The sequence below is a fragment of the Schistocerca gregaria genome, chromosome 8, assembly GCF_023897955.1.
Source record: "Schistocerca gregaria isolate iqSchGreg1 chromosome 8, iqSchGreg1.2, whole genome shotgun sequence".
NCBI lineage: Eukaryota > Metazoa > Arthropoda > Insecta > Orthoptera > Acrididae > Schistocerca > Schistocerca gregaria.
The window spans coordinates 449,423,805-449,450,328 of NC_064927.1; the positions used below are offsets into that span (position 1 = coordinate 449,423,805).

At 40.4% G+C, this 26,524-nt stretch overlaps 1 protein-coding gene across 2 annotated transcripts in view; it reads left to right on the plus strand.

Annotated features, from left to right (window-relative positions):
* The window catches only part of LOC126284319 (cytochrome P450 6k1-like), a 90,139-nt gene extending 86,607 nt beyond the window's left edge, over positions 1 to 3,532 (plus strand). For both annotated transcript variants that reach the window (XM_049983158.1, XM_049983156.1), the window contains exon 8: positions 31 to 3,532. In XM_049983158.1, coding sequence (XP_049839115.1) covers positions 31 to 203 — 173 coding nt within the window. In that variant the 3' untranslated portion in view covers positions 204 to 3,532. The remainder of the gene's footprint in view (positions 1 to 30) is intronic.
* Positions 3,533 to 26,524: the final 22,992 nt, after the last annotated feature.

Below are 26,524 nucleotides of genomic sequence, written 5' to 3' on the forward strand. Positions count from 1 at the left end.
TATGCCGTTACAAACACGTTTTTGTTACAGGAATGAGGATGGGTCTGATGCAGGTGCGTCTTGGCCTTGCGCACATCCTCAGCAACTTCGTTGTTGGCCCCACAGTGCATACACCAGTTCCTCTGCCTCTGGACCCCAAAACCTTCCTCCGGAGGCCACTAGGGCCACTGCTGCTCAGCTTCCAGAAGCTGGTAACACAGTGATGAGTCCTGGATAGTCAACAGTCCAGGCACAACACCCACAGAAATGGACTGCCATAGTGTGTCAGTGAATGTATCACAGCATAATTACATTCTTTTATTTCTATTGACAGTGGTCGTAGAACAGTGGAGTGAAAGTACTGCTGACAAAGTGGAAAAAAAATCCAAAAATCCAGCACACTGAAGCCAGGAAGTAAGTTACATACTGTTACTGAAGTCTCAGGTACTACTTCATCAGTAACTGTTTAAATTATTTCATGGTAATGTTCCCGAACTCAAGATATTAACCGTGCATGAGTGTTATATCTTCTGAAAGAGGTAGGCTGAGTATGTCTAGGAACTATGCCAGAGTAGCATAATTTCTTGATGGTCTTGTGTGTTTGCATCTGTAAGAAGTTTACTCAAGTTGCTAGATTTGCTTGTTTCTTTATTAAACAAGATGTCTTAGTTCATAATTAGTTCTGGCTTCTAGTGCAGCATAGTCACACTGCCATCGCTAAGTATAAAATCACATCATAGGGTGGAAAAGACTCTAGACTGGGAGTTTAGATTTTAAGTTAAACATGGTTCTGACCTTGTGCTGTTTCACTGGTAAAATCTAACATGCACTGTATCACTCTTCATGAGCTACCATATGCTCTCAAGAGTACAGCTTTCTGTTTATTCAGCAGACTGCAAGAGTATTAATGACATGGAGATAAGCATCTCTTTGTGTATATCACTTGCCAAAAGCTTTGGGTTGATAATGTGATCTGTTCATGAAGATTTATAGGGCTCATATTGACTGAGCATTCTTTATATGAAAGACCATTTAAAATTAAATTCCTGCCTATGTTTATTTCTCTGCAGAGTTCATGTAAACTTGTAGATTGCACATTGCAAAATATATTTGATGAGTCAACTACCATAAATAGTTTGTGGAGAAATGCTTTCCTGTGAAACTACTTTTCAGTGTGTTTATGACAGTAAATAATACTGGAGACATTCTTCTAATATTCTTTGTAGGAGACTCCTCTTAGAAACTAGAACATTTTTACCTGCTGTACATGCAACATTCAGTTGCAGCACATTGAGTAAAACTACCTGTTTCAGTATGAGAAGAAAAAAAATAACAAAATAAAGCAATGTTAAAAATAAATGTTACACTTTTTGTAAACAAACTATGTTAAGAGTAATGGAAAAATCTGAAAATGGAAATAAAATGGATTTGCCTAAGAACTATATGCACTTATTTAACATGTAGGTCTAATTTTTGCTGCTCACAAGTTTTGAAAATTTATGTAGTGTAAAGTTTAAGTGATTTAATTCTATTTTTAAGCATGTAATCTGTGTTACAATGTGTGAGAAGAGTGACTGTCACTGTAGGAGAGTTGAAGAGAGAGTGGTATGTGTAGCATGTGGGTTGGAATTTCAGTGGTGTGACTGTAGTGGGAACTGAATGAGAAACTCAATGAGGATCTCACAGGTAACTGTACGCTTTGTAAAAAACACAAGAGAAATGATGAGCAAAAGGCAAAGATTTGTGCTCTTCAGGCTGAATTATATCATGCGAAATTTGAACTAGATAGGTTGAAAGGGGAAAGAGGTTTTGGGAACTTGGCGAAGATAACAACCAATGGGTGAAAGCAGAAGAGCTCTTTAACTAACTTCATCTACATTTTAGCTAACAGTATCAAACAAATTTGGCTTGTTACCTGAAGTAAGAGGGGAAGAGCCTCACCAGTTGTAAATCACAGTAGCATGCAACAGACTTCTAGCTAGAAATTCAATGTAGGCCAGTAGTGAAAGAGAGGAGGAAGAAAAGAGTCTTGCTTTTAGGCAGTAGTCATGGGAGCACTGTAGGCCACATGGCACAGGAAAAATTAGGCACAGCGTACCAGGTCACAGTATTGTGAAGCCAAATGTTAGTCTTAACCAGGTGGTGGAGGACATAGGAAATTTGTGCAAAGGTTTTATCAAAGAGGATCAGGTTATTATAATTGGTGCACCAGGGAAAAGCCTGGATAAGAACAGTAAGTACAGCATTAGGAGTGACCTGAATGAAATATAAATAGCAACTACACCCACAAATGTGGGATTTGTGTAGATCTTGCAGTGTCATGACCAGCCCTTAGTAAATACTGCTGTGAACTGTTTGAACACTGAGTTGAGCAGGCTGCTGCTGGTTGTGGCAAACACCTGAACAGGAGAGGGAAAGATAGGTTGCAGATAACATATGGAGGGCCACCATCACACATAACAAGATCCCTATGGTTACTGGTGTCAGAGGGGCACCTTTTTTGGGTTAGAATCAGAATTCAAGCACAATGTTTTGAAAGAAGTGAAAATAACATAAGAGCCCCACAAAATGCTTGATAATGCTCCAAAAAGTAAGCTTAGATAATTTCATCAAAATATTAGAGGACTGAGTAATAAGGTAGAAGAGCTTCATGTCTGTTTGGAAAATTTAGAGAGCTCCGGAAAGATAGACATCCTGTGCCTGTCTGATCAGGGTTAGATAATTTACATATAAAAGGTTACACTATTGGAGCTTAGTCATGCAGAAATAACATAGGAAAAGGATGAGTTATTATGTACATTAAGACAGAACACAAGTTCAAAAACAATGAGACGAGTAGATTTTGTAGTGACCAGCATACAGAGGTGAGTGCTTGTGAATTAATGCTGAAAATTGTTCACTTTTAATTGTAACTGTACACAGATTCACAGTGGGAAATTTTGAACTATTTATGAGGAATCTGGATGCCATACTATGCTGTCTATCAGACAGCAGCAAGCACTTAATAGTCTGTGATGACCTCAATGTAGGTTTTCTAAAGGATTCTGATAGGAAAAATGATCTGGAAACCTTATTTGCATCTACAATTTGGTCCCAGTAATTAACTTTCCAACAACGGTGGACAAAAACAGTAGGACACTAATTGATATTGTTTTCTTTGATGAAGATCAATGCACAAAAATACTGTTCACCCACTAACAAATGCTCTCTCTGATAATGACATACAGTTATGATAAATAACATAGCACCTTACAGTATGGATGGTCCTCAGTGTAAATCAATTAGAATAATTAATGACTCCCAAGACAAATGTTCTTACGAATAGTTTACAGGAGATGACATGAGTTGTAATATATAATGAACAAAATGGTAACATAAAATTCAATCTATTCCATTACTATGTGGTGACTATCGACCAAGTCATGTGTAATATCTTTGTTTTGGGACACTCTTTGTGGCAGTCTGTGGCCGCACGAGCAAGCGTAAGCATGTAGAATAAAGAATGTATATAACTGTATATGTGTGCTTCCGAGTAATAAAATAGTGCTTATTACATGTGGTATAGTGTGCATTATTGGATTCGACAATCATACAACACTAAAACCCATACTGGTGACCCAGAATTTTGTATGTGAGTGCTACAACAAACTGTCATACTGTTGAGCCATACACAATGGATCATTTACCACCCACTACACCGCACATGTGCCAACTAAGTTTCCCAACGGACACTTCGGCATGGTTTTCCAATTATCCACCTTGTGTTCGCAATAGTTTAATACAGTTCATGAACACACCCACTAGCTGTATTCAACAAGACAGTGCTTCTGCATTCCCACAGCCATTTGTGCTGGCATCAGGTATGAACAATAACTTTCCGTTACCGTACATGAGTCAGCAGTCGTGTGGCAGTGTTCTGCAGCAACAGAACGTTTTTAGCACACCAAACTTTGAATGCAAACGTTTTACATAAAATATGAACTTTCCACGTGTTCCGAGCGCTCAGCAATGTGCTCAAACCCCAGTGACTATGTTTACAGGTTTCCCAAATGCCAGAGTGAACTTCCTGCCCGAATCAGTGGCGGTACTAATTGAGCTGGATGCTGAAGTCGGGAAATTTCATGTTTATCCCAGAACTCTGGATTTCCCCCCCCCCCCCCCCCCCCCCCCCCCCCCCCCACACACACACACACACACTACCGGTGCATGCATTATGAGGAGTGTTTCCGATGGCATATGCCATCCCTGCTGTGCCTATCGCATGTGTTCCACAAACATTATGTGATTTTAACAATTTTAATGCACCTGTAGGGGAGGGACCCGGAAGCTGTACTCCGTCATTCTCCACACATCGGTCAACTACGGTCAACTCTTCCACGCAGGTCCATTCTATGCCTGTTGGCGTTACTCTTTCGAATGCACAATTCATTGATTTCTTGACCAAGGCCAAGCCAGCTGCATCTACTGTGCCAAGTGGCACTGATAGTGCCGGAAGCTGGTGCACCGCTACTGCAGCCAAGCCAATTACGCTGACCTGGGACACACAAGCGTGTGCATTACAGGCTAGTCATAGTACATCGGGTGCGGGTCCGTCATCCCCATCAGTATTCACGGTCAACAACAGTACTGTCCACAGAATCAGTACCACAGAAGGCCCACCACTACGTGGAAAGGCTAGGCATTTAAATCCAGAAAAACTTAAACACGCCAAAGCTATTATTCAAGAACTTTTAGATAATAAGACTATTTGCCCTTCTTCTAGTAGTTGGTCATCACCCATTCATTTGATGCCCAAGAAAGATGACACTTTCCACCTCTGCAGTGACTATTGGGTGCTTAACACCAGAACAATTCTAGATAATTATCCCATCACAAATATTCAAGACTTTGCTTCCCAACTGCATGGGGCACAAATTTTCCATGTAATTGACTGTCACAAGGTGTATCACCAACTACCAATGGCACCAGAGGACGTCGAAAAAACCACTATCATCACCCCATTCAGGTTGTTTGGGTATTTGTTTATGCTGTTCGACCTTAAAAATGCTGCACAGATGTGGCAACGGTTCATCGACTTGTTGGTCTGAAAACTGGACTTTGCATATGCCTACCTGGACGACTTTGTTAATTTTTTCTTCCTTCCTCAAGAAACATGAACTCCATTTAAATACAGTGTTCCAGCTATTAAAAGCAAATGGTGTTGCAGTGAACAATGCTGCTGCACTAGTGCCACTTTTCTGGGCCATGGGGTTTCTGTCGACGACGTCCGCCCCCCCACCCAAACATCTACATCTACATCTACATTTATACTCCGCAAGCCACCCAACGGTGTGTGGTGGAGGGGACTTTACATGCCACTGTCATTACCTCCCTTTCCTGTTCCAGTCGTGTATGGTTCACGAGAAGAATGACTGCCGGAAAGCCTCTGTGCGTGCTCGAATCTCTCTAATTTTACATTCGTGACCTCCTCGGGAGGTGTAAGTAGGGGGAAGCAATATATTTGATACCTCATCCAGAAACGCACCCTCTCAAAACCTGGACAGCAAGCTACACCGCGATGCAGAGTGCCTTTGTTGCAGAGTCTGCCACTTGAGTTTGTTAAACATCTCCGGAGCGCTATCATGCTTACCAAATAACCCTGTGATGAAATGCGCTGCTCTTCTTTGAATCTTCTCTATCTCCTCCAACAACCCGACCTGGTATGGATCCCACACTGATGAGCAACACTCAAGTATAGGTCGAACAAGTGTTTTGTAAGCCACCTCCTTTGTTGATGGACTACATTTTCTAAAATCTCAACCTGGTACCCCGCCTTACATACAATTAATTTTATATGATCATTCCACTTCAAATCGTTCTGCACACATACTCCCAGGTATTTTACAGAAGTAACTGCTACCAGTGTTTGTTCTGCTATTATATAATCATACAATAAAGGATCCTTGAGGCCATTAGTATTGTGCCTTTGCCCAAAGATTTTCAGGGCCTCTGCCACTTCCTTGGAACGGTAAATTACTACTGCAAGCACATCCCCAATGCCACCAGCATACAAGCTCCGTTGATGGATGCTCTCGCAGGAAAAAACAATTCAGTGTCTCAGGCAGTCACGTCGACTCCAGAACTGCGTTGCACATTTGATAACCTAAAGTCAGCCTTACAGACAGCCGTTACACTCACTCACCCTATTCCTGATGCTCCCATCTTGCTTACTACAGATGCGAGTAATACAGCAGTGGGGGTGGTACTTCAGCAATCCATGGGTTGTGTTGTACAGCTGCTCAGAATTTTCTCCCAAAACTGTCCGCTTCCTAACGTAAATGGTCGACCTTCGACCGGGAACTGTTTACGATTTACGTCACTATCAAATATTTCCAAGACGATATCGAAGGTCGCCATCTTGTGGTATTTACCAACCACAAGCCATTGGTATATGCTTTCTGTAACCCAGACAAGGACTCATCACCGAGACGTTATCGGCATATGGACATCATATGTCAGTTTATGAATGACATACGTTATGTCAGAGGGGTAGACAATGTCATCGCCGATTTTCTATCTCATGTGTTGGTTTTATCTTCACAACTGGACCTCAGTGAACTCCCTAAATTGCAGACAGAGAATACTGAACTCAGCGCATTGATGTTAAAACAGGATGCAAACTAGAGTTATGAACACTTCCTGGGTTTTTATCACCCATCTGGTGCGACGTTTCAACAGGACACATACATCTGGTGATTCCTGCACGTCTCCGCCAGGACATTTTTAATAGTATCCATGACTTGGCACACCCTGCCATTCGTGCCACCACACATCTGGTATCTGAATGTTTTGTTTGGACCAGAGTGATAAAACAGTGTCGGAGTTGGGTGCGAGCATGTGTGGCTTGTCAGTGCACGAAAGTAGGACGTCATGCACAGCCCCCCCCCCCCCCCCTCCCTCCCTTGGGTACGTTCAATGTGGCAAAAAGAAGATTCCAGTATGCAAACATCGATATTGTTGGACCCTTACCCCCCTCGGGCCCCTTCCATTACATACTGTCTGCCATTGACAGGTTTACCCGCTGGGTAGAGGTAATTCCGCTCACTACTATCACAGCTGACGCAGTGGCCCGAGCCATTTTATTAATGTGGATCTGGCGCTTCAACTGCCCAGTTTCTATCACTACTGACCAGGGCCGCCAGTTTGAATCTGCCCTCTTCCAACAGCTTTGTGAACTGTTTGGGGTGCAATGATTTAGGACTACAGCATACCACCCTCAGAGCAATGGGCTTGTCAAACGCTGGCACTGAATGCTTCAAGCATCCCTGATGTGCCACAGAGGTCAGTGGGTCATCACCTTACCATTTGCAGTGTTAGGCATTCAGGCAATGTACAAAGAGGACCTGGGTGCATTCCTGGCAGAAGTACTGTATGGAGAACCCCTCACACTCCCAGAAGAGGTAGTCGAGCCTTCACTTCCTCCAGATCAAATCTGTGACTCAACATTCATCACGCATGTTAAGGAGCTAATCGCTAACATTCTCATGCCTCCACCTCAATCGCACTCGGTCCCTCCGGTATTTCTGCATAAGGACTTAGTGTCATGCACTCACGTCATTGTGTGCAATGACACTGTCCAACCGGCACTCAGACCTCCATACTCGGGCCCACACAGAGTCATATCGCGGCATACCAACACCTTTGAAGTGCTCATTAATGGCACACCTCAAACGGTATCTGTCTGCTGCCTCAAACCGGCGTGGTCTCTGAGAGAACTGCCCAATACAGCACCCAGTCAGCCCCAACCCCCGGCCCCCTGCTACACGTGCTACAGGTGCATGCGTCATTCCCGATACAGAGTCATGTGTGTGACAACTCCCCCTCCTGCAGCCGGCCCCCCGCCTCTCCCGTTAGAATTCAGTGACATATCAGGGACCAGCCTAGGAACTTGTGATGTCAGTGATGACAACTCGTGTGGAGATTCTATCAACCTGTATACGGAAGTGGTAGCAAATGTCAATAAAGATTTTATTAGTAGCTCTAAAGTGTTTTTTGTTATGCAGCCAGATAATGTGTGTATCTTGTACAAATGAGCCAGCTCCCCCAATGGCAACTTAACCCACATTAATCTTCTCCCCTTGCCTGTTGTACTGATCCATCAGCACTAAAAGTACCACGTACCACAACAGGCATTCAGGTCCACTACCCTGGCTTCTCACAACCCACTGTCCTCTCCTGAGATCCCTTGTCTGCTGTACGAGGATTCACCCAGGCAGGCAGGACCATCTGTCCCCCTTGCTGGCTCGAAGACTTCAGTTACTAATGTAATGTAACTTATGAGGGGCATTTGAAATATCCATGCAAACTCTGAGAGATGGCACCACTGACGTGTATCAAGGTCAGTCTTATGTGCAACATGTAATGCACCACTAACTCAGGGCATTTTTCCAGAGAGACTGTATCAGTCTAAAGATATATCACCTGCAGATTGTAAATATATTGCCAGTTCTAGAGCATTATACTTAAGTATTGATTTATTATTAGATACTCTGTTCATCAACAAGGTAGCAGCCAGTTTATCCCTCTTAAAGCAAGAACTGAAAGGAAGACAATACATGCTCACGCTTGGCGATTAACACTTTACTAACAATGTTAACTGTGTGTATCTTGCACGATGAAAGGTGTCCGATGGATCCATCGTTCGGTTTCATTACAAACTGGATTTGTCCAGAGCAATTCATGTTGACTTCCTGTATCTTCATTTCTGCAAATACCAGCGACCCAGCTGTCATAGTGTTGAAATTGTATCGTGAAGTTAAATGTGGTTTCTGTTGGTAGTGCCAAGTGCTGATTGTATCAGCATTTCCCCCTCATGCACGTACACTCACTGCAAAGACAAATCTTGTCATTTAGATGTTTGTTCATCATTTTCAGCAGCTGTTTTTGAAGAATATTGATGTAAAGAAAGAGCACACTGGTGTGCCATTCCTTCACACTGGAAATCTTGTTATTCAATTCACACTGCCATCTGGAAGTGCAATTAGATTTCTTCTTTGTGCCACATATACTTGCTTCACACAGTCAAAGAGAGAGACTGGATGTGATGAAAGCTCAAAAAGTAATAAGACTCATTCACTCAGTGAAAGTAAAATTGTGTTCTACTACAATTTAAAAAGAACAGTTTCTATATATTCACAAAAAAAAGTGAATTAAAAGTACAAGGTGGTATGAAAAGTTCTCAGAATCACCACGAGAGGTCAGCACTAGTGCAACAAGTTATTTGCATGATGCTCACTAGGATTTTGCCTGCAAACACGTGCCACATCAATGCTCTTGGAAGAGAACTGTGGCAAGACATGGCTCTGTTGTTGTTTCCGCATACTGATTTGTGAACATGGAATAAACAGAGATTTGAGCAGTAATTACGTACTTTGTAATGAAAGGTATGAAAGCAAAGGACATTCATGCTGATTTCCAGACTACACTGGTGGACTCTGCTACTTCGTGGTTGGCCTAAATGTGTCACTACTCCTGAAATCAGTGCAAAAGTGCACAAAATGGTCATGGAGGATTGCCGATTGAAAGTGCGTGAAATTACTCATGGTTTCCAGATATCATCTGGAAGGGTATATCACATTTTAACTGAAGGATTAGAAATGAAAAAATTATCTGCAAGATGGGTGCCGCGACTCTTGATGTGTGTCCGCACATATGTGCCATCACCACGGCAAAATTACACAACTAAGGTATGAATTGTTGCCACACCCACCTTATTTAGCTGACATAGCTCTGTCAGTCTTCAGTCTCTCCCCAAAACTGTAAATTTTTCTTGGTGGATGAAGATTCACTTCAAACGAAGAATTGATAGCTGGAATTGACAACTATTTTTCAGGCCTGGAGGAAACTCATTTTCAAGATGCAATCAAGACACTGGAAGAACATTGGAGCAAGTGCTTTAATCTACAAGTAGACTACATTGAAAAGTAAAAAAAAAGTTTCAGTGATGTAAGTACTTTTTTCTATTCTGTTCTGAGAACTTTTCAAACCACACTTGTATCAGCACTTAATATTGCCATTTGAATATCAATGTTTTGTTAGTACTGATATATCAATATTTTATCAACAGCACTTAATTCTGACTGGGGGGGGTCCTTAAAAGACCAATCTTATGTCCATCACTATTCCTCATATTATTTAAAAGATCTTCCATCTAGTCTACCACAAGCAGAATTAGTTGTTTTGTAGATTGCACTAGTATTATAATCAATGCAAGCACAGGTACAGAAGTGATAATCAAAATTCTTAAAAATATCATTGACTGGTTTTCTGTGAATGGTCTCACACTTAATTTTAAAAGGATACAACATATTCAGTTCTGCAAAGTTGGGGGATTCATATTGATAAGAATTTAAATTGGAAAAAACTCATTTTGGAACTCCCAAAACAACTTACTTTAGCCACATTTGCACTTAGAATCATTGAAAATCTTGGGGAGAGACTAATCAGTAAGTTTATATAATTTGCATATTTTCATTCCATAATGTCACATGGAATAATTTTCTGGGGTAACCCATCTTCAAGGAAGAAAGTCTTCATTGTGCGAAAATGTGGAGTAAGTACACAGAATTTAATATGCAGGAAATGTGTACAGTTGTAATAAAGAAAATGGAAGAAACTATAGGAATGCTAAGAAACAATTAAATACGACTATAGATGCAAATAACATGAAACTAGAAGCAACTAACAAGAAATTAGAAGAAACTGAGAAGATAAGGTGGATGCAACTAATAAGAAAATAGAAGAAATTGTTTGGATTACTAACCAACAGCTGACAAAATTCATTCAGGAAACTAATAAAAGATCCACTGATAAATTAGAGGAATAAATCAGACAGACTGACAAAAGATTTACAGAAGTGGATGAGAGAATAAGGGACATAATAGAGGAACAGAGGCAGAAGCGAAGGATTTGTTGGACTGAATAATTTCTGGAGTAACCAAGGCTGAAAATCATGATAACTGTAGCAAGGACCTCAAACATAATACTAAAACTTCCAATGAAAATTTCAAAAGTGAGATTTAAAAACATTATGTGTTAGTCTCAAAGTTAAACAGAAAATTCAATGAACTGGGTCAGTGTTTTTTTAACAGAATAGAGTCAGTGCAGAATTTTGTAAAAGTTTATACTAAAGAGATATTTGACAGTGTAGCTGCTATTTGGCAAGAGGCCAGTGATTTTACTGCCAGGGCCACTGACATCTTTGGTGAAAGATTAGGAGAAATGTTAGACTAAAAATTAAGAAAGCATGTTATAACAATAACAGTGAAAACAGTAGCAATGAGGACCACTATTTAGAGGTGTGTATGTTCCACAATTTTACAGCACAAGAGAGTCTACATCCCAAGGTGTTTGTAAAAAGGTTTCAAGGTGTGTTACCAGAGAAATGAGATGACAGGAGAAAGATAGACTGTGTCCCGGTAGAACAGGAGTGCATGCTCTCTCATGGAAAATGATAGCAGGACAGTATTGCCAGTTACATAAGGAGTTAATTAAAGAATTATTACGCAAATATTGGTCTAACAGTACACAATGTAATGAAAGGAATAGTATCTTTCAGGGAAGAAATTTGTCGAGTAGTTTGTATGCAGTTACAAAGATTACTTCCAGAGCTTCTGTGAAAAGAATTTGTATCTACATAACTCACTTAGTGAAGAACACCTCATAGCAATGAAGCAATAACTGTTTAATGATCAATCCAAACGTAGTCGATATTGGGAAAGGTCCTCACACAAACAAAAAATGTGGCTTCTTGAAAGGCATATACACAATAAGGACATTAGTTTACTGTACTGGTAACCCCAATGAGTGCACAAAACAGGTATTGTAAGCTATCCACAAGAACATTCATCAACTTCTATGATAAGGTAGGGATCTCACCTACCAGAATTCCAAAGATATGTATGAACTGCAGAAATTCGAATCTCGAGAGTGCAAGAAAAAAGTGTGTGTAGCAGTTATAGGGACGTGAACATACAACATATTGACTTAGCCAGTATGGATAGCTGTAACTAGTGTTTTATCGCAGGCATCGGGTGGTGAACTGTGTATGATTGTGACAGTGCTGGTTATGTACACAATCAGTGAATGCTGTTCATCAGATCTACCGTGCCAAGCTTCAATTTTCATTGTCAAGAAATGTCCCAAGGTTTTCCAGTATCTGTACAACCAAGAAAAGCACAAGTTATATGTCCAAAGATATATCTACAGCAGACACAGATGAATAAGTGTTGCCCTGCATTTTGAACCATCCTGTAAGTGTCTCAAGAGAGTTTGCCAATATCTCAGGAAAAATATGGGTGGGTAAATGCAACATAAAGTGAAAGGTATATCCAAATTCCCATCCTGTGAGCTTTCAGAACCACAAAAATTGCTTTGCATAATAGAATTAATTCTAAAAAACTACAGTATCACTGAAGACAATAAGTTCATGACAGCGTCAAATGGTTTAGCACAACACCCTCATAAAGTTAGTGATGTATTAGCAGCACCCCTGTCATCAACCAAGATGAATGTGCTAAAAAAAATCATATTACTTCATTTATCAAAGTCAGCAAAACTACAGGTGTATCAGATACATTACAAAAGCATGCTCAACAATAAGGCATTGTCAAAGTAATGGTGGTACCTTTGGCTGTCTATGAAAACTTATATGTTGTCCAATGCCGCTTTATTAAGGATCTGGTTTCTGGAGTTGCCATTGGCTCTGCAAAAACCATTAGTAATCAGTCAGGGAAATTCTCTCAACAACAAACTTGGTTTAGCAGACAGGATGTTTGCCCTTCAAAAAAGACAAGATTAAGGTAGCCGTGTTATTCCATGTAACGCCAATATGGTGCAAGCATCAAGGTATGGAGAGGGTGTGGCCCAAGAGTTACCCAACCACTCCCAAATACACACAAAGCTGGATCGGTTCACTGGACACAGGCTACACAAGTACTGCCAGAGGCAGACAAAGCTTTAAGAGTATGAGACCTAGAATGCAGGGTGTTGGCTGCAGGGACCAGACCCACCACTCAGCAGTACAATGAGGAACATCACTCAGCATGCTTCTGTTGGTTCCATGTATTGTTTAGTGCATCTGCACACAAATGCTACCCAATCTGCATTTTTTTGCACCAGATGCAACCACCACATGTAGACACACTGGACAATGTGACAGCATGGGACTCCAAATTACCAGGATATGATGCTTAAATCACGCATGATGCTTAATCACCTAAAGACCCTGAGAAATTGTGTGTGAGCCTGGGTATATCTGTAGTGTTGGCAGAAGAGCCAAAACCGTGTTACTAGTGGAGGCCGAAAGGCACGCGTTTTAGCTCACGTAGGACGGCGTGAGGAGGGAAGAACTATACTGATGTGAGGTCTGGAACGTGACAAGAAATTAGAATTCAGAAAGTGGACGTACTTAGTTTGATACTTAACTTTAATCCATTAATGATGAACGTCACTCTTGACGGTACATGCTTCACAATATTATCTGTTCAGATTATAGTAACTGAATATGGCGCCGTGCTAGGTCGTAGCAAATGATGTAGCTGAAGGCTATGCTAAACTGTCATGTCTGCAAATGAGAACGTATCTAGACAGTGAACCATCACCAGCAAAGTCGGCTGTGTAACTGGGACGAGTGCTAGGGAGTCTTTCTAGATTAGACCTGCCGTGTGGCAGTGCTTGGTCTGCAATCACTGATAGTGGTGATACGTGGGTCGAATGTATACTAATGGACCATGGACGATTTAAAGGCTACCACCTAGCAAGTGTGGTGACTGGAGGTGACACCACAATATCAAAGATAATTTCTGATTGACTCAGGCTCAGCAATTAACACTATCCCCTATGGACAGTCATGTGGAGGCAATAAATGTGGGGTAATATCCTTATGGGCTGTTAGCAGCATACCTGTGCAGCATTTTGGCTACAAACTTTTAACGATCGACCTGGGACTGCAACTCAGTTTTGTGTGGAATTTTTGTGTGACTGAAATGTCAGTTTCGATTGTAGGTGCAGACTTCCTTAGTCACTATAAACTGTCAATAAACTTTGGTACCTTGGAAATGAGCGATGGGAATACAAAAAATCAATGCACACAAGAAATCGTGCTGGATCCACCGATACACTGTCAGAACAAGACAGCAGGAACAGTTTGATGGACTCCATGTGCCAAATAGAAAGTGGCACTGTTGACAAGAGCTCACAATTATGGGCTGTTAATCACGAAGTAGCATCATTATATTGAGAAAACGCACCCTGATGTGTTATAGCGAGAATTGCAGTTGCAAGATTTGAAAAAGGCCACACCTGCACTAAAATACATCACAGATCAGGACAATCTTGACAGTCATCAGCAGCTTAGCCAACAAAAATCACAAGACAAAGGGCAAGGCATACAGCAGCAATGTTTCCATTAGTCACATTAATCACCACATCAGCACAGAAGACAGTAGTTTCCACAACTCCTACGAACACATCACAAGTCTTATCAGTGGAGGCAAGCTCCAGATCCTCTAGCAACACCACAGGCACTGCTGGTGGTGCCCCAAGCAGCTAGCCACCAATGGCAGCCTACTCCTTTACAGTAGTAGTAAATATTTCAGCAGGGCCAGCAATGCTCTCCATCACATCAAAGGCCGAAACAGCAACTACTGGAGACACAAGTGTTAGAAGTCACTTCTAACCATTGACAACAACAGTAAAAGGTCAGAAGGGTGAACACTGAGCCATCAAGGCTAGGACAGACATAGAGGATGGCAGCAGAGTTTTACGTAACACAAGGTGTCACATTCAAACTGTGGTCAGGCTTTCAGTTTTCACTGGAGCATGCCGACTGCTGCTCGACAAGCTCTGAAAGGCTAAGAAAATGGCAGAAGACCTGTTAAATTTAGGAATTATGAGTCCTCCATCCAGTACATCGTCTTCATCAATCTATTTAGTCCTAAAAAAGGATGGGTCATTCAGGCTTTGGGGGCATTACAGAGCACTCAGTTCCCACATGGTACCAGATAGGTACATGATACTGAACCTGCTTGACTTCTGCCATGCCTTAGCAGGTGCAATAATTTTCAGTGTAGTAGACTGCACAAATGCATATCACCAGGTTCCTTTGTTACCACTTGACATAGATAAGGCAGCAATCATTCTGCCCATCAGGTTGTTTGAATTTGTTAGAATAACATACAGGTTTAAAAACACTGCCCAAACATAGCAGCATTTTATCAGTTCAATGTTTCTGTTTTTAGATGACATTCTGGTTTTTTTCCCTGTTGGCAGAAGAGCACGAGAAACATTCAAATATTACTTTACACACTACACTCACACAGAGTTTTAGTAAATAAAGAAAAATGTAATTTATTTAAGGAGCAGGTAACATTTTAGGCCACTTCATTAGTAGTAAGGGGATCAGACCAACTACAGAGAGGATGAAAACTGTCTCTAAAATACCATGTCCCATGAATTTCTAGTAATTACACTATTTTCTCAGTACAATAAATTTTACAGAAAACACTTACCCCTAGCAGCACAGGTACAAATGCTGCTAAGAGATACATTTGTTGGTAAGGATACAGAAGGAAAGAGGGTTTTAAAATGGATCGAAGAAATGCAACAGGTATTGACCCTCACAGCTAACACAAGCAACAAGGCAATAGGCAGAATTCTTCATAAGAGTATACAGGGACAACATTGTCCCTTTAGCTTTTTCCAAGAATTTGAAGCTTCCCAGCAAAACCTGTCATCATTTAACCTAGATTTGTTAACCTTGTATGAATCAATTTGGTACTTCAAACTAGACATAGAGGAATGCGAGTTCAGGATCTATACGGATCGCCGGCCACTGATAGAGGCAGTTAGAAACCCAAGGAGAGACTACCCTCCCTGCCATTTCAGAAAACTCATTTTATTGTACAATTTTCAACAATTATGAAACAAATTAAGGGGACTGAGAATTTAGTCATTTTATCCTGTCAAGGATTAATGTCCTGTCAAACCCTATTGACATGGCGTAAATCACAAAAGTTTAGTACAATCATGTTGAACTATGACAATTGTTAACAGACAATGCAAGTACTCTTAAGTTTCAATATTCCCAAGTACCTACTATGAGTTGTAAATTGTGGTGTGACACATCGCAGGACTGTGCAGGGCCATTTATTTCTAAGCCATAGAGTTCGACTATATTCAGATGTTCGCACAGCCTGGCACATCCCTGTATGTGTCCATTGGTTCAGTTAATGACTGAACGCTTTGTATGGCCTGGATTGAAGCCTGATTGCTGACAATTGTCTCAAGCTGTGTGTAGACTGTCAGAGGAGTAGGATGGGAAGACATGTGAACCCACCATTAGGCAAGTTTGATATCCCAATTAGGAGGCTACAACACATTCATGTGGACCTAATGGGACTGCTATCAGTGTCTGTTGGCTTCCATTGCTTTATTACTCGATCAGTAGAGGCAACACCACTTTCAGATATTAATGCAGAATTGACGGCAAAAGCCTTTATGGCGTTGGGTACCCTATAGTCATAACAACAGACCAGGACAGACAGTTTGAATCTGCACTGTTTGCCAACCTTCACAAAATGTTCGGTGCAAAACGAATTTTCACCACCACCACCACCTACCACCCTCAAAGTAATGAGTTGGTAAAGCGGTGGCACCACAGTGCAGATGATGTGCCATGGTGGATAATGTCAAGGTACCTTACATGGGTATTGCTAAGAGTACATTACACTTTCAAAGAGAATCTTGGGGCAACACTTGCACAAATCATATATGAGCAGCAGTTGATTTTACCTGTGGAATTCGGGGGGCAGACAGATGTTCCTCAAATTCCAGCATTCCCAGATGTAGGACATAAGATTAAAAAGTATATTGCTTACATTCGTGTACCTCCTCCTCCTCCTCACTCACTCACTCACATGGCTTGCTCTTGGCCTTCATATACAAAGACCTCAAATGTTGCAAGTTTTTAAGTTTGTGTGCGTCCATCACTACGCTTACATGTAACCCATCTTCTGAAAGAGGAAAACCTAATTTCAGAAACCGTTTTTTGGTGTCGTGTTTACATGTTATGGTCTGAAGCAGATTTGCTAGCCCAGGTAAATACGGCGCCTGGAGAGCAGCTGTCACAGTTTATGATTTAGTCAGCACAATCGCTGTTTCTCTTCAATTAGACGAGTTGTAAAAAGCTTCAGTCCAAATATCTACTAATCCGCCACTGGACAAAAGCCACTAAGTCCATATCAGCCGATTTTTTTAAAAATAAGATGAAATCTGCTAGCTCAAGCGTTTCAAAACCGGGTGCGTTTACGTGGGAGCGAAAATCGATTGCAGAACTGGAAAAACGGCAATCAGAAGCGGATTACCAGAATAGGTTTTGAAGTGTTTACATAACCATAGAGTTGCGGTATTGGGAAATCGGTTTACGAAATCCGATTTTGGGAGCCGCATGTAAACGGATTGCATCACCACAAGTCCACTGGAGGGCTTGATGTTTATCACCTCGTGTACATGTGGCTCCCAAAACCGGATTTCGTAAATCGATTTCCCAATGCCGCTTTCTGGGTGGTCGTGTAAACACTTCAAAATCTGTTCTGGGAATCCGCTTCTGGTTGCCGGTTTTCCAATTCCGCAACCGATTTTCGCTCCCATGTAAACGGCCGGCCGGTGTGGCCGAGCGGTTCTAGGCGCTACAGTCTGGAACCGCGCGGCCGCTACAGTCGCAGCCTCGAATCTTGCCTCGGGCATGGATGTGTGTGATGTCCTTAGGTTAGTTAAGTTTAAGTAGTTCTGGGAGACTGATGACCTCAGATGTTAAGTCCCATAGTGCTCAGAGCCATTTTGAACCCATGTAAACGCAACCGGTTTTGAAATGTGCTTGGGCTGTCAGATTTCGTGTTGCAATTAAAAATTTTCAGCTAATATGGATTTTGTGGCTTTTTGTCCAGTGAAGGACTGAACCTTTTTACACCTCGTCTAATTGATGAGAAATTGCGATTGTGCTGACTAAATCATAAACTGTAAGTGCTCTTTGCCTGGCGCCATGTTTAAGCTGGGTTAGCAAATCCGCTTCAAACCTTAACATGTAAACGCGACAGCGAAAAATGGTTTACGAAATTCGGTTTTTGTCTTACGGATGATGTGTCACACGAAAAGGCAGAGTATGTAGTAAGACCTCCAGATCGACCTAAGCATGGTAGAGAGAGGGAAAGATTAATGCGCAACCAAAAAGTTTGGTCTCTTGTATTTACATGGCCTTTGTAGGAGACAGAGATAACAAGTACTTCGGTTTTCGAGACCTTACTATATCTACTGTACACATGTTGTGTGATGCCACTTATTATGAATGAAGTAGTTCTCTTGAGTATAACAGTGTGTTATATTTACCAACAGAAATATCTAGTACAACTCAGGAACTATAGGCTTTTAGTCTCAAAAAGAGCTAAATTATTCTGAGAATATAATTACAGAAACACCCAAGTCCATAAACCTATGACTTATCTTAGAAGATAGGTTAAAGAATAGCATACCTATGTTTATAACATTTATAGATTTAGAGAAAATTTTGACGGTGTTGACTTAACTACACTCTTTGAAATGTTCAATGTAGCAGTGATAAAATATATGGAACAAAATGTTATTCCCAGCGTACACAGGAATCAGACTGAAGTTATAAGGATTGAAAGACATTAAAGAGGAGCAGTAGTTATGAACGGAATGTTAAAGGGATGTAGTCTATCCCCGGTGTCACACAGAAAGAGCTGTGTCAGAAACTGAGAAGAAATACGAAAAAAAATTTAAAGTGCACAGAGAAGGATTAAAAGCCTTGAGATTTGCATGTGACACTGGTATAAGTAGACAATAATAACATTAAGATCTAATATCTCCAAAGCAGCCAACTCGAAATCTAGGTCCACACAAGTCAATTTCTGTGATAATGAGTGCTCAGTTGGCATGTAATAGATACATCACCAAAGACAGCACCTGTTCTGTACTTAGCATGATCGGAGCGACTTGTGTAGTATTGGTGACTTTGAGCAAGCCGAATTTCTTTTCGTACAGCTGCGTCATAGCAGTTCGAAATGTCTTCACAAGAAGCGTTGAAGCGCCAAAAACTGCTTGATAGTGCTGCCATCTGCAAGTGTCTTCACCATTTATGTCCTACTTCGGGTATTCCAGCCAATCGTCTGTTGCAGCGTGTTTGTCAGAAAACTTCTGTTGTGTCTCACGGAAGGAAAAATATAAGCAAATTCAAGTTATTAAAATGTTTAGTCACATTATTCATTGGCCTGATGCTACAATATGAGTGTTTTCTCACTGATGGTTTTTATACATTAGCAAGGGCTGTTGAAAACTGAAAGATTTTTCAATATTACTTGGAATTTTTGTCTGAGAAAGAAGGAGATACTTAGTATTGCGGCAATTAATAGCAAGAGCAAGTAACATTAATGTTGCAAACTGACACAAAAGAATTTTCATCCTATTCATATTGTACCGGTATTCATACTACTGATTTGATGTATACGATTGTAATGCAGACGACGCTACGAACATGTAATAAAAGTAGCAAATTGCCATCCCTAGTCCCTACGCCAACTAAATAGATGATTTGTTGGAAAATACGCTTCTAGAAATTCGTGAGAAGAAAATATTAGTTCGTGCAGCAGCTAACAAATATTATATTCACAGAAATACCGTCATGAACAAATTGCCTAGAAAATCTCATGTACCAGTGGATGGAGAAACTGTATTCAATAAAGGAGAGGAGGATAAGTTCGCTGCACATATTTTGACAATGTCTTTTTATGGATTCCCACTTTCTTTGCCTGATTACATTTATCTCTACCGAAATGGTAGCAGATGGTCATTCTTCCAAAATAGCTTGCCAGGCAGAGACTGGCTCACTTCTCGTACAACACTGTGAAAAAACAAGAAATAGATTTGCTCAAAACGTCACAAGAACTAGAGCAGCCATTGATGAGGGGATGGTCAATGAGTATTTTGATCACTTGTCAAGGGAGATAGTAGGCATTCCTCCATCACGTTTGTGGAATTATGACGATAAAGTTAGTAGCTGATCAAGGACCTAGAAGAGTCGTCCTCAAATATGGTGTTAATATCCTGAAAGGATATACAACACACAAAGTCATGTACATTGCTAATGATGTGGACTAACGCTGAGGGAAACAAGCACTTCCACAAGCCGTGTACAAACTGGAGAAACAATGGACCACCCAGGCAAAAAACGGCGCATTTGATGTCAGATATAACAAAACAAACAAAAAATCAGGATGGTTCATGGTTCGATTATGGATGTTTCGAGGGTTGGTTTTCGCATTTCGTCAATTTTAAAGAAACAGGGTGGTAGGTAGAGGTCTTAGCGCATTATACACCAGAATTAACAGTTTTTTAGATTTCATTAAAATTTCAGATCCGTTATCCACATGGGTTAATAATCACATTATGAATGTTAATTTATGATGGTGGCCTTAATTTCATGATTTTCTTTTCATATGACGTGTCACATGGTGGGCAGTAAGAATTAAAATTAATGAGGTATGATACATCATACGATGGGCACTAAGGGGTAGATTTCCTTACCCAATTTTATCACAAGTAAGATGTTGAATTCTTCGTGATTTTCATTCATTACACGAATAAATCCAGAAGAAATACAATAATAATATCTAGGTATGTTAATAGTCGTTTTATTTTAAGGTTACATTATTTATTTATACATTAATTGTACATGGAAAACTTATGTAGTAGAACCAACAAAATAACTGTACTGCATTACATGAATAAAGTAAGACATTGCAATAATAAAAGACAAATGACAAAAATAATACTTTATTAGACAACTTAGTCTTCTTAGTGCTGACAATACAAAATGAAATATCGCTTTGGATGGAGTCCCACATTGCATTTTACACAGGGAAATTCTGTGCATTTATCACACTGTCCACTTCTTCTGTGCATGCTCTGCTCAGCAATCATGTGTCCAGCATTATCAAATCTTATGTCTTTTGAACCTGTGACAGAAATCTTGACCTCACATTTCTCGGCTTTTCAATGTTGGGCGAAGTTAGAATTGAAAGTATAATACGTCTGGTAAATTCCAGTAAGCTTACATTGTTATTCAGCTGCCAGTATAGGGTCCACATATTCACAACAGCACCATTTACATAGAACCTGATTATTGGCCAGTACCATTTCTTTGGTCTTATTCGAATGCATTATACACTTCGTAGATGGTCAAAAAGATCTACCCCTCCCATGTGATGATTATATTCCTGTACAAGGGAAGGCTGTGGCGTGGAATCCCTCTTTCCTGATTCTCTATTTCACCTCAAGCACTTCCACCTAGTAGACCTTCATCTAGTACATCTGTCCCCAGAGTTCGTTTACTATTGTCATTCCACCTTACAAGTGTCCTAGAATTCTCCATATCATGTAACACGTGGTGCCTTCTTTATATCTGGCATAGGTGCCTTTCCCAAGCGGTCATTTGTCAGGTTTCCTGTGCATTTGATTCCATCTGAAGTAAAAGATTCAAGTAGGGGCAAAGTAACTATAAATGTACATGGTGGTGTTGTGAGAGATGTAGCCCACACAGAGCTTTTCAACTACAGAATGTCCCAGTGGCTTATGGAAATCTCTTTGACTTGCTCCAATGTATGGCTCAAATTTGATGAGATATCCACTAGATGTAGCTAACCATATCGTATTGGATTGACTCTTATAAGTTGTTTCATAAAGTGGTGGCCATAATAAGGCTCCACAGTCTCATCCAAGGAGGAATTTGATCCTAGAGGCTCTGTGATGTCTTGAAGTTTCTTATTTAGATGTAAAATTAGTGGTCAAACTTTATAAACATTATCTTCTTTTTCAATGCTGTCATTATCTTTGACATGGAAGAATCTACGAATTTTGTCAGACGTATTTCTGGAGATAGAATTCGAAACAAGGGCACTGTTTGTGTCTGGTCTGGTCTTCCAGTAGAAACGTCTATGCATGATCTTACAATATCCAGATAACACCAAAATAACGATGTATTTGTACATGTCATCATGACTTATTTCTGTGTTGTGTCTCTTGTGAGCAGCATGTTTTGCTGTCTCTCTCGTCAGAATCTCAACCAAATCAGCATCAAAAACTTTATGTAGAAGATGTATAGGAGTCGAGTTTGATGTGCGGAGATGTTCTATTGTATCAGGTGTTAGATCACGATATACCTTAAATTTTTGTGGAGAGTCTAGTCTCCTTTCTATCCAGTGTCTTGTTTTCCTAACTCAAGACCGCTATCGTGATTTGGAACAGCAGGAATTTTCCTCTTGAGTGGATAAAGATGTAACATTTTCAACAAGGCCTTCAGTATTTAATGATATTACCTCTACAGTTTGTCCCAGAAACTTATAAATCGGACCAACTGCGAGAAAATGACATATTACTGCCCGCAGTATGATATTCCATACACAAAGATATAAGCCAGAACCACAACACAGCAAATAAAGTACTCTTTTCCAATTTGTGCTTATATATTGCATTTCACTATTAAAATTACTAATCCTTAATAATATGAGCGAGATTATGAACCTGGAGATCATCATTTAATTATTATTTAGCACCTGTCGATGACGAGAAGTAGCAGAGTCAATAGCACTAGAAGAAATGCTTTCCACCAGAGAATAAACTACCCTGCTGCTGTTAGTTTCAACGATGGACTTTCAAACTAACAATAAAACATAAAAGAACTATTTCAGTTGTTGAAAAAGAGCTTCGGAAATAACATATGCCTGAGAAGGGCAAGCGTATACGATGGGATATAATGAGTTAAGGTTGTGCAGAGAAAATAAGGTAGCTTCCATTGCTCTACTATCCAACTCTATACACACTTTCTACAACCACTTGTCGTTGCCTTCTTTAGGACATTAAAACGTCAGTGGAGCAAAATTTTAGATGAGCAGAAAGGTTTGACAAGAAGATTGAGATGTAATGCTATTCCAGAGGAGACCTTTTGTTCCTTTTTGAGCAAACATGTACAAAAGATGAAAGAGTCTGGATGTAACAATATAAAAATGGTTTCTAAAAGATTGTTATTTGCCAATAGACAGAAATGTTGTGCTGACTTGTGTGCTTTCTGACTTGATGGGTGATAACATTCGTAGCCTGGTGGTAGAAAGTTTCAAAGAACATCTGTATAATACAAGATCGTAGTAATTCAAACTACGAAGATGCAGAAACGCTTGAATGTTCCTCCTGGTAAGCGCATTTCATACTTAGCGTTGGTCAGGGTTCAGCAAAGTAGTGTAAGAGACACAAAATCGTCATTCGTACCAGAAGCTTCAGTATCTAACACACCAATATCAAAAAACTGGAAAGAAGAGACCAACAAAAACAGGCAACTCTAGTGACAGTAGTGAAGATGTTCCATGCCAGGACAGGAATAGTGGCTCATTCATTGATAGTGAAACTGAAACAGCCGGTACTGGACAGTCTGCCATCTGTGCACGACTCCTACAGTAATGCTGCACTATCTGTACTCTCTTCTATAACTCTGTCTACAGTAGACTGTGTGATCGTCCAACATGAGGGAGAGTTTCACCCTGGGTAAATCACAGGAAATGAAACTGGCTCTGCTCAGGTGAGTGTTCTACAAAAAAGTTGTGTGTTTTGGAAGTGGCGAAAATAAAAAGATGAAATTTTTTATACATACACAAACTATCTCCAAAAAATGAAATTCCAAAGTTAGAGTAAAAAAACTCTTTCAAACAGTGGAAAGTTCAGGATGCAATAACGACAGCCACAGCAGCCAGAGACAGTGGTCTTGAGTGTGGATCGTGCTCAGGTGAAGAGGGCCTTTTGGTCAAAAGTTTAAATGCACAGCAGTCTTTTTATTGTGCCGGGTCTGCAACTGAAAGTATTCTCTATATGGTGAATAACAATTACGGAGAATGCTTTTGTATTCTTGAGTTAAAAAGAATTTGGGATCACTAAGCTTCTAAAGCAAAACTTGTAATAAAACATTAAATACTCAAGAAAGTCTAATTCTTTTGGAGTATTTACTTTTTATCCTCACATAGCTTCCTTGTAGCTAGGCTGTCACGTAGGCCACTTACTGTTTAGCACTGGAGGAAAAAAACAAGAACAAGACAATGACACAAGTCACCCTCCCCTACAGGGTGACTTTGTACCAAATTTATAATGTTATTTTTGGTAGGCAGTGTACTCCAGGAAAATAGTGTTAAGTTTAATGGTTGAGCCATATGTTCACCATATATACACCTTCAGAATTGGTCAAAATCGATTCTCTAGAAGAACTTTTTTTTAAGTGCAAGGTCAGCCTGCTTTATGGAATTCAATACAATTGTAGTACTCACCCTTTTTTGTAGTACTCACCTTTCTGTGCTGATAACTAGCACCCACATAGACACAGCACATCTAGTTTCACTTCTTCTATAAAGAATAGCAATGCATCAAATTTAGTTCTCAGTAATTGTACATTGGCACTTACTGTTTGGCATTTGTTGTTTCTGCTTATTTTTCAGTGCAGAGCCTATTTTATTGGAATGTTGTCAATTACCTGGAACAAAAGATGTTGTATCATAATATTTGTGGGTAATATACTGTCATCCATTACTTTATCTTTTTGCTCAAAGTTGACACTAACTTTGAAATTGTTATTCAGATCCTTTGTTTCAAGCATTTCATCTGGAAATTTGTTACTATTCGGAAAGGTCTTCTGCAGAAAGCTACCGATATTTTCGGTGACTGTGCCACTTTTGACCTTACTCAGATGAAACCACCCCTTTTTTCATCATACAGAATTCGTTGTTCATATCCTGTAACAGCTGTTGTGTTAATGCTGCTTATAGTTTTGGCATTTCCGAATGCAGTAGAATTCTGGGGTAGGTACTGCCTATTCATGATAGTTGACGAGTGACGCTATGGGTGTCGGAATGGCAGAAGGCACACCACGCCCCTGCATCAAGACTGCTAAGTGGAGAAGAGTGAGAGCAGCGTCGACTGACATCTCTCTCAGCAGGACTGTTGCTTCACAATAAAGTGTGATGGGTTGTTCTTTGCCGTTTCCTGTGGTGGTGATGATTCTCTGCTCACTTCCAGACACCATTAATGTGGCTGTGTGGCCTATTGTCATGTTCTGTTATGCAGTTAATACATTTTGTGGTGTCTGCTCATCTTCATGGATCAAGTGAAATGCTTGCACAGCGCTTACTTGCTGCAGTTGTGCTTTGAAAATGGAAGGGTGTGCTCCTGTCGAAATATCGGCAGTTATCGATGGTGTCACCTGGCTACATTCCGATAAGTTATTTGGAAACATTATATGCTGAGAGAAACTGAGGTCTCACAAGTCAATTTTGTCTATTAAGGACATGAAGTGAAAGCCATTGGGTCATTTGAAACTATTACACCACAATCTGTACATAACTTTCCCATCGACACATATTAAAAATTAAAGTCCAGCACCACAGTTTCTGTCTGGGTATTCAAGCTCATTGCAAGAAATGCTTTAGGTATTTTGACACACTTCTCACTAACAGGTACACTGGTACAGGGCATACGAGGAGTTACAGTACCTCCAGGCTTCATCAGAGTCATGAGATGTCAATCCAAGCACCAGTTACATATCGAACAGGTAATGCTTGTCCCTCCCAAGAACTTTCGCGATGGGCACTGATTGCATCATTTGTGTCACAGAACGTGATGACGGTCATTACAACAGGTTGCTGTCGTAACTTTAATCACAATTCTCCACGGTAGTCTATGAATACAACTACCGCCTTGGGAGAGAACTTGTCCAAACGTAGATACTTAACACTACCCATGTGAAAGTGGGGTGGGTCGCTAGTTATGTATAAACAGCACATCAAAATGAAAATTCCTCTCCTCATGAATGTAATTACTAAAATAGTTGATAAACATTTTTTTCTGTTTATGGCAACTTAAGGCATCTGCTGACCCATGTTGAAGCATCACTTCCAGGATGATGAGGTTGGCTGGCTCCAGACCGAATGTGTGCAGCAGATTAGTGATGAGGATCAGTGTGCTGGTTTTCCTGGATGTAGCTTTTAGATGGTTACCCACCTCTGATGGGTGAATACTGAAGTGGTTCCCAATGTCCAACTGAGTTACACGATTCACAAACATTTAGAAAAATTTCACACACTTCCACATGAATAATACAACAAAAGACAGTTGGGACATACACATTACGTCCCGAAGTGTAACAGAATGGCAACAGGAGTGGCATCTGATCAACCCTTAAATTACCCATGCCAAAACCGTTAATAACCATTCTGACCTCATGTATATGTGTGACAAAGGCGCAATAAAAAGAAAAAGAAGAAAGAGGCAACTAAAGACATCTACTGGAGATGCAGTAAATGAAACAAAACAGAAGAATAAAAACAGGTTGGAGTGATTTTTTGGAAATCAAATAACTTCTTCAGAATGAAGCTGCCATCGTGCCTGAAGACTAAAGGATAAT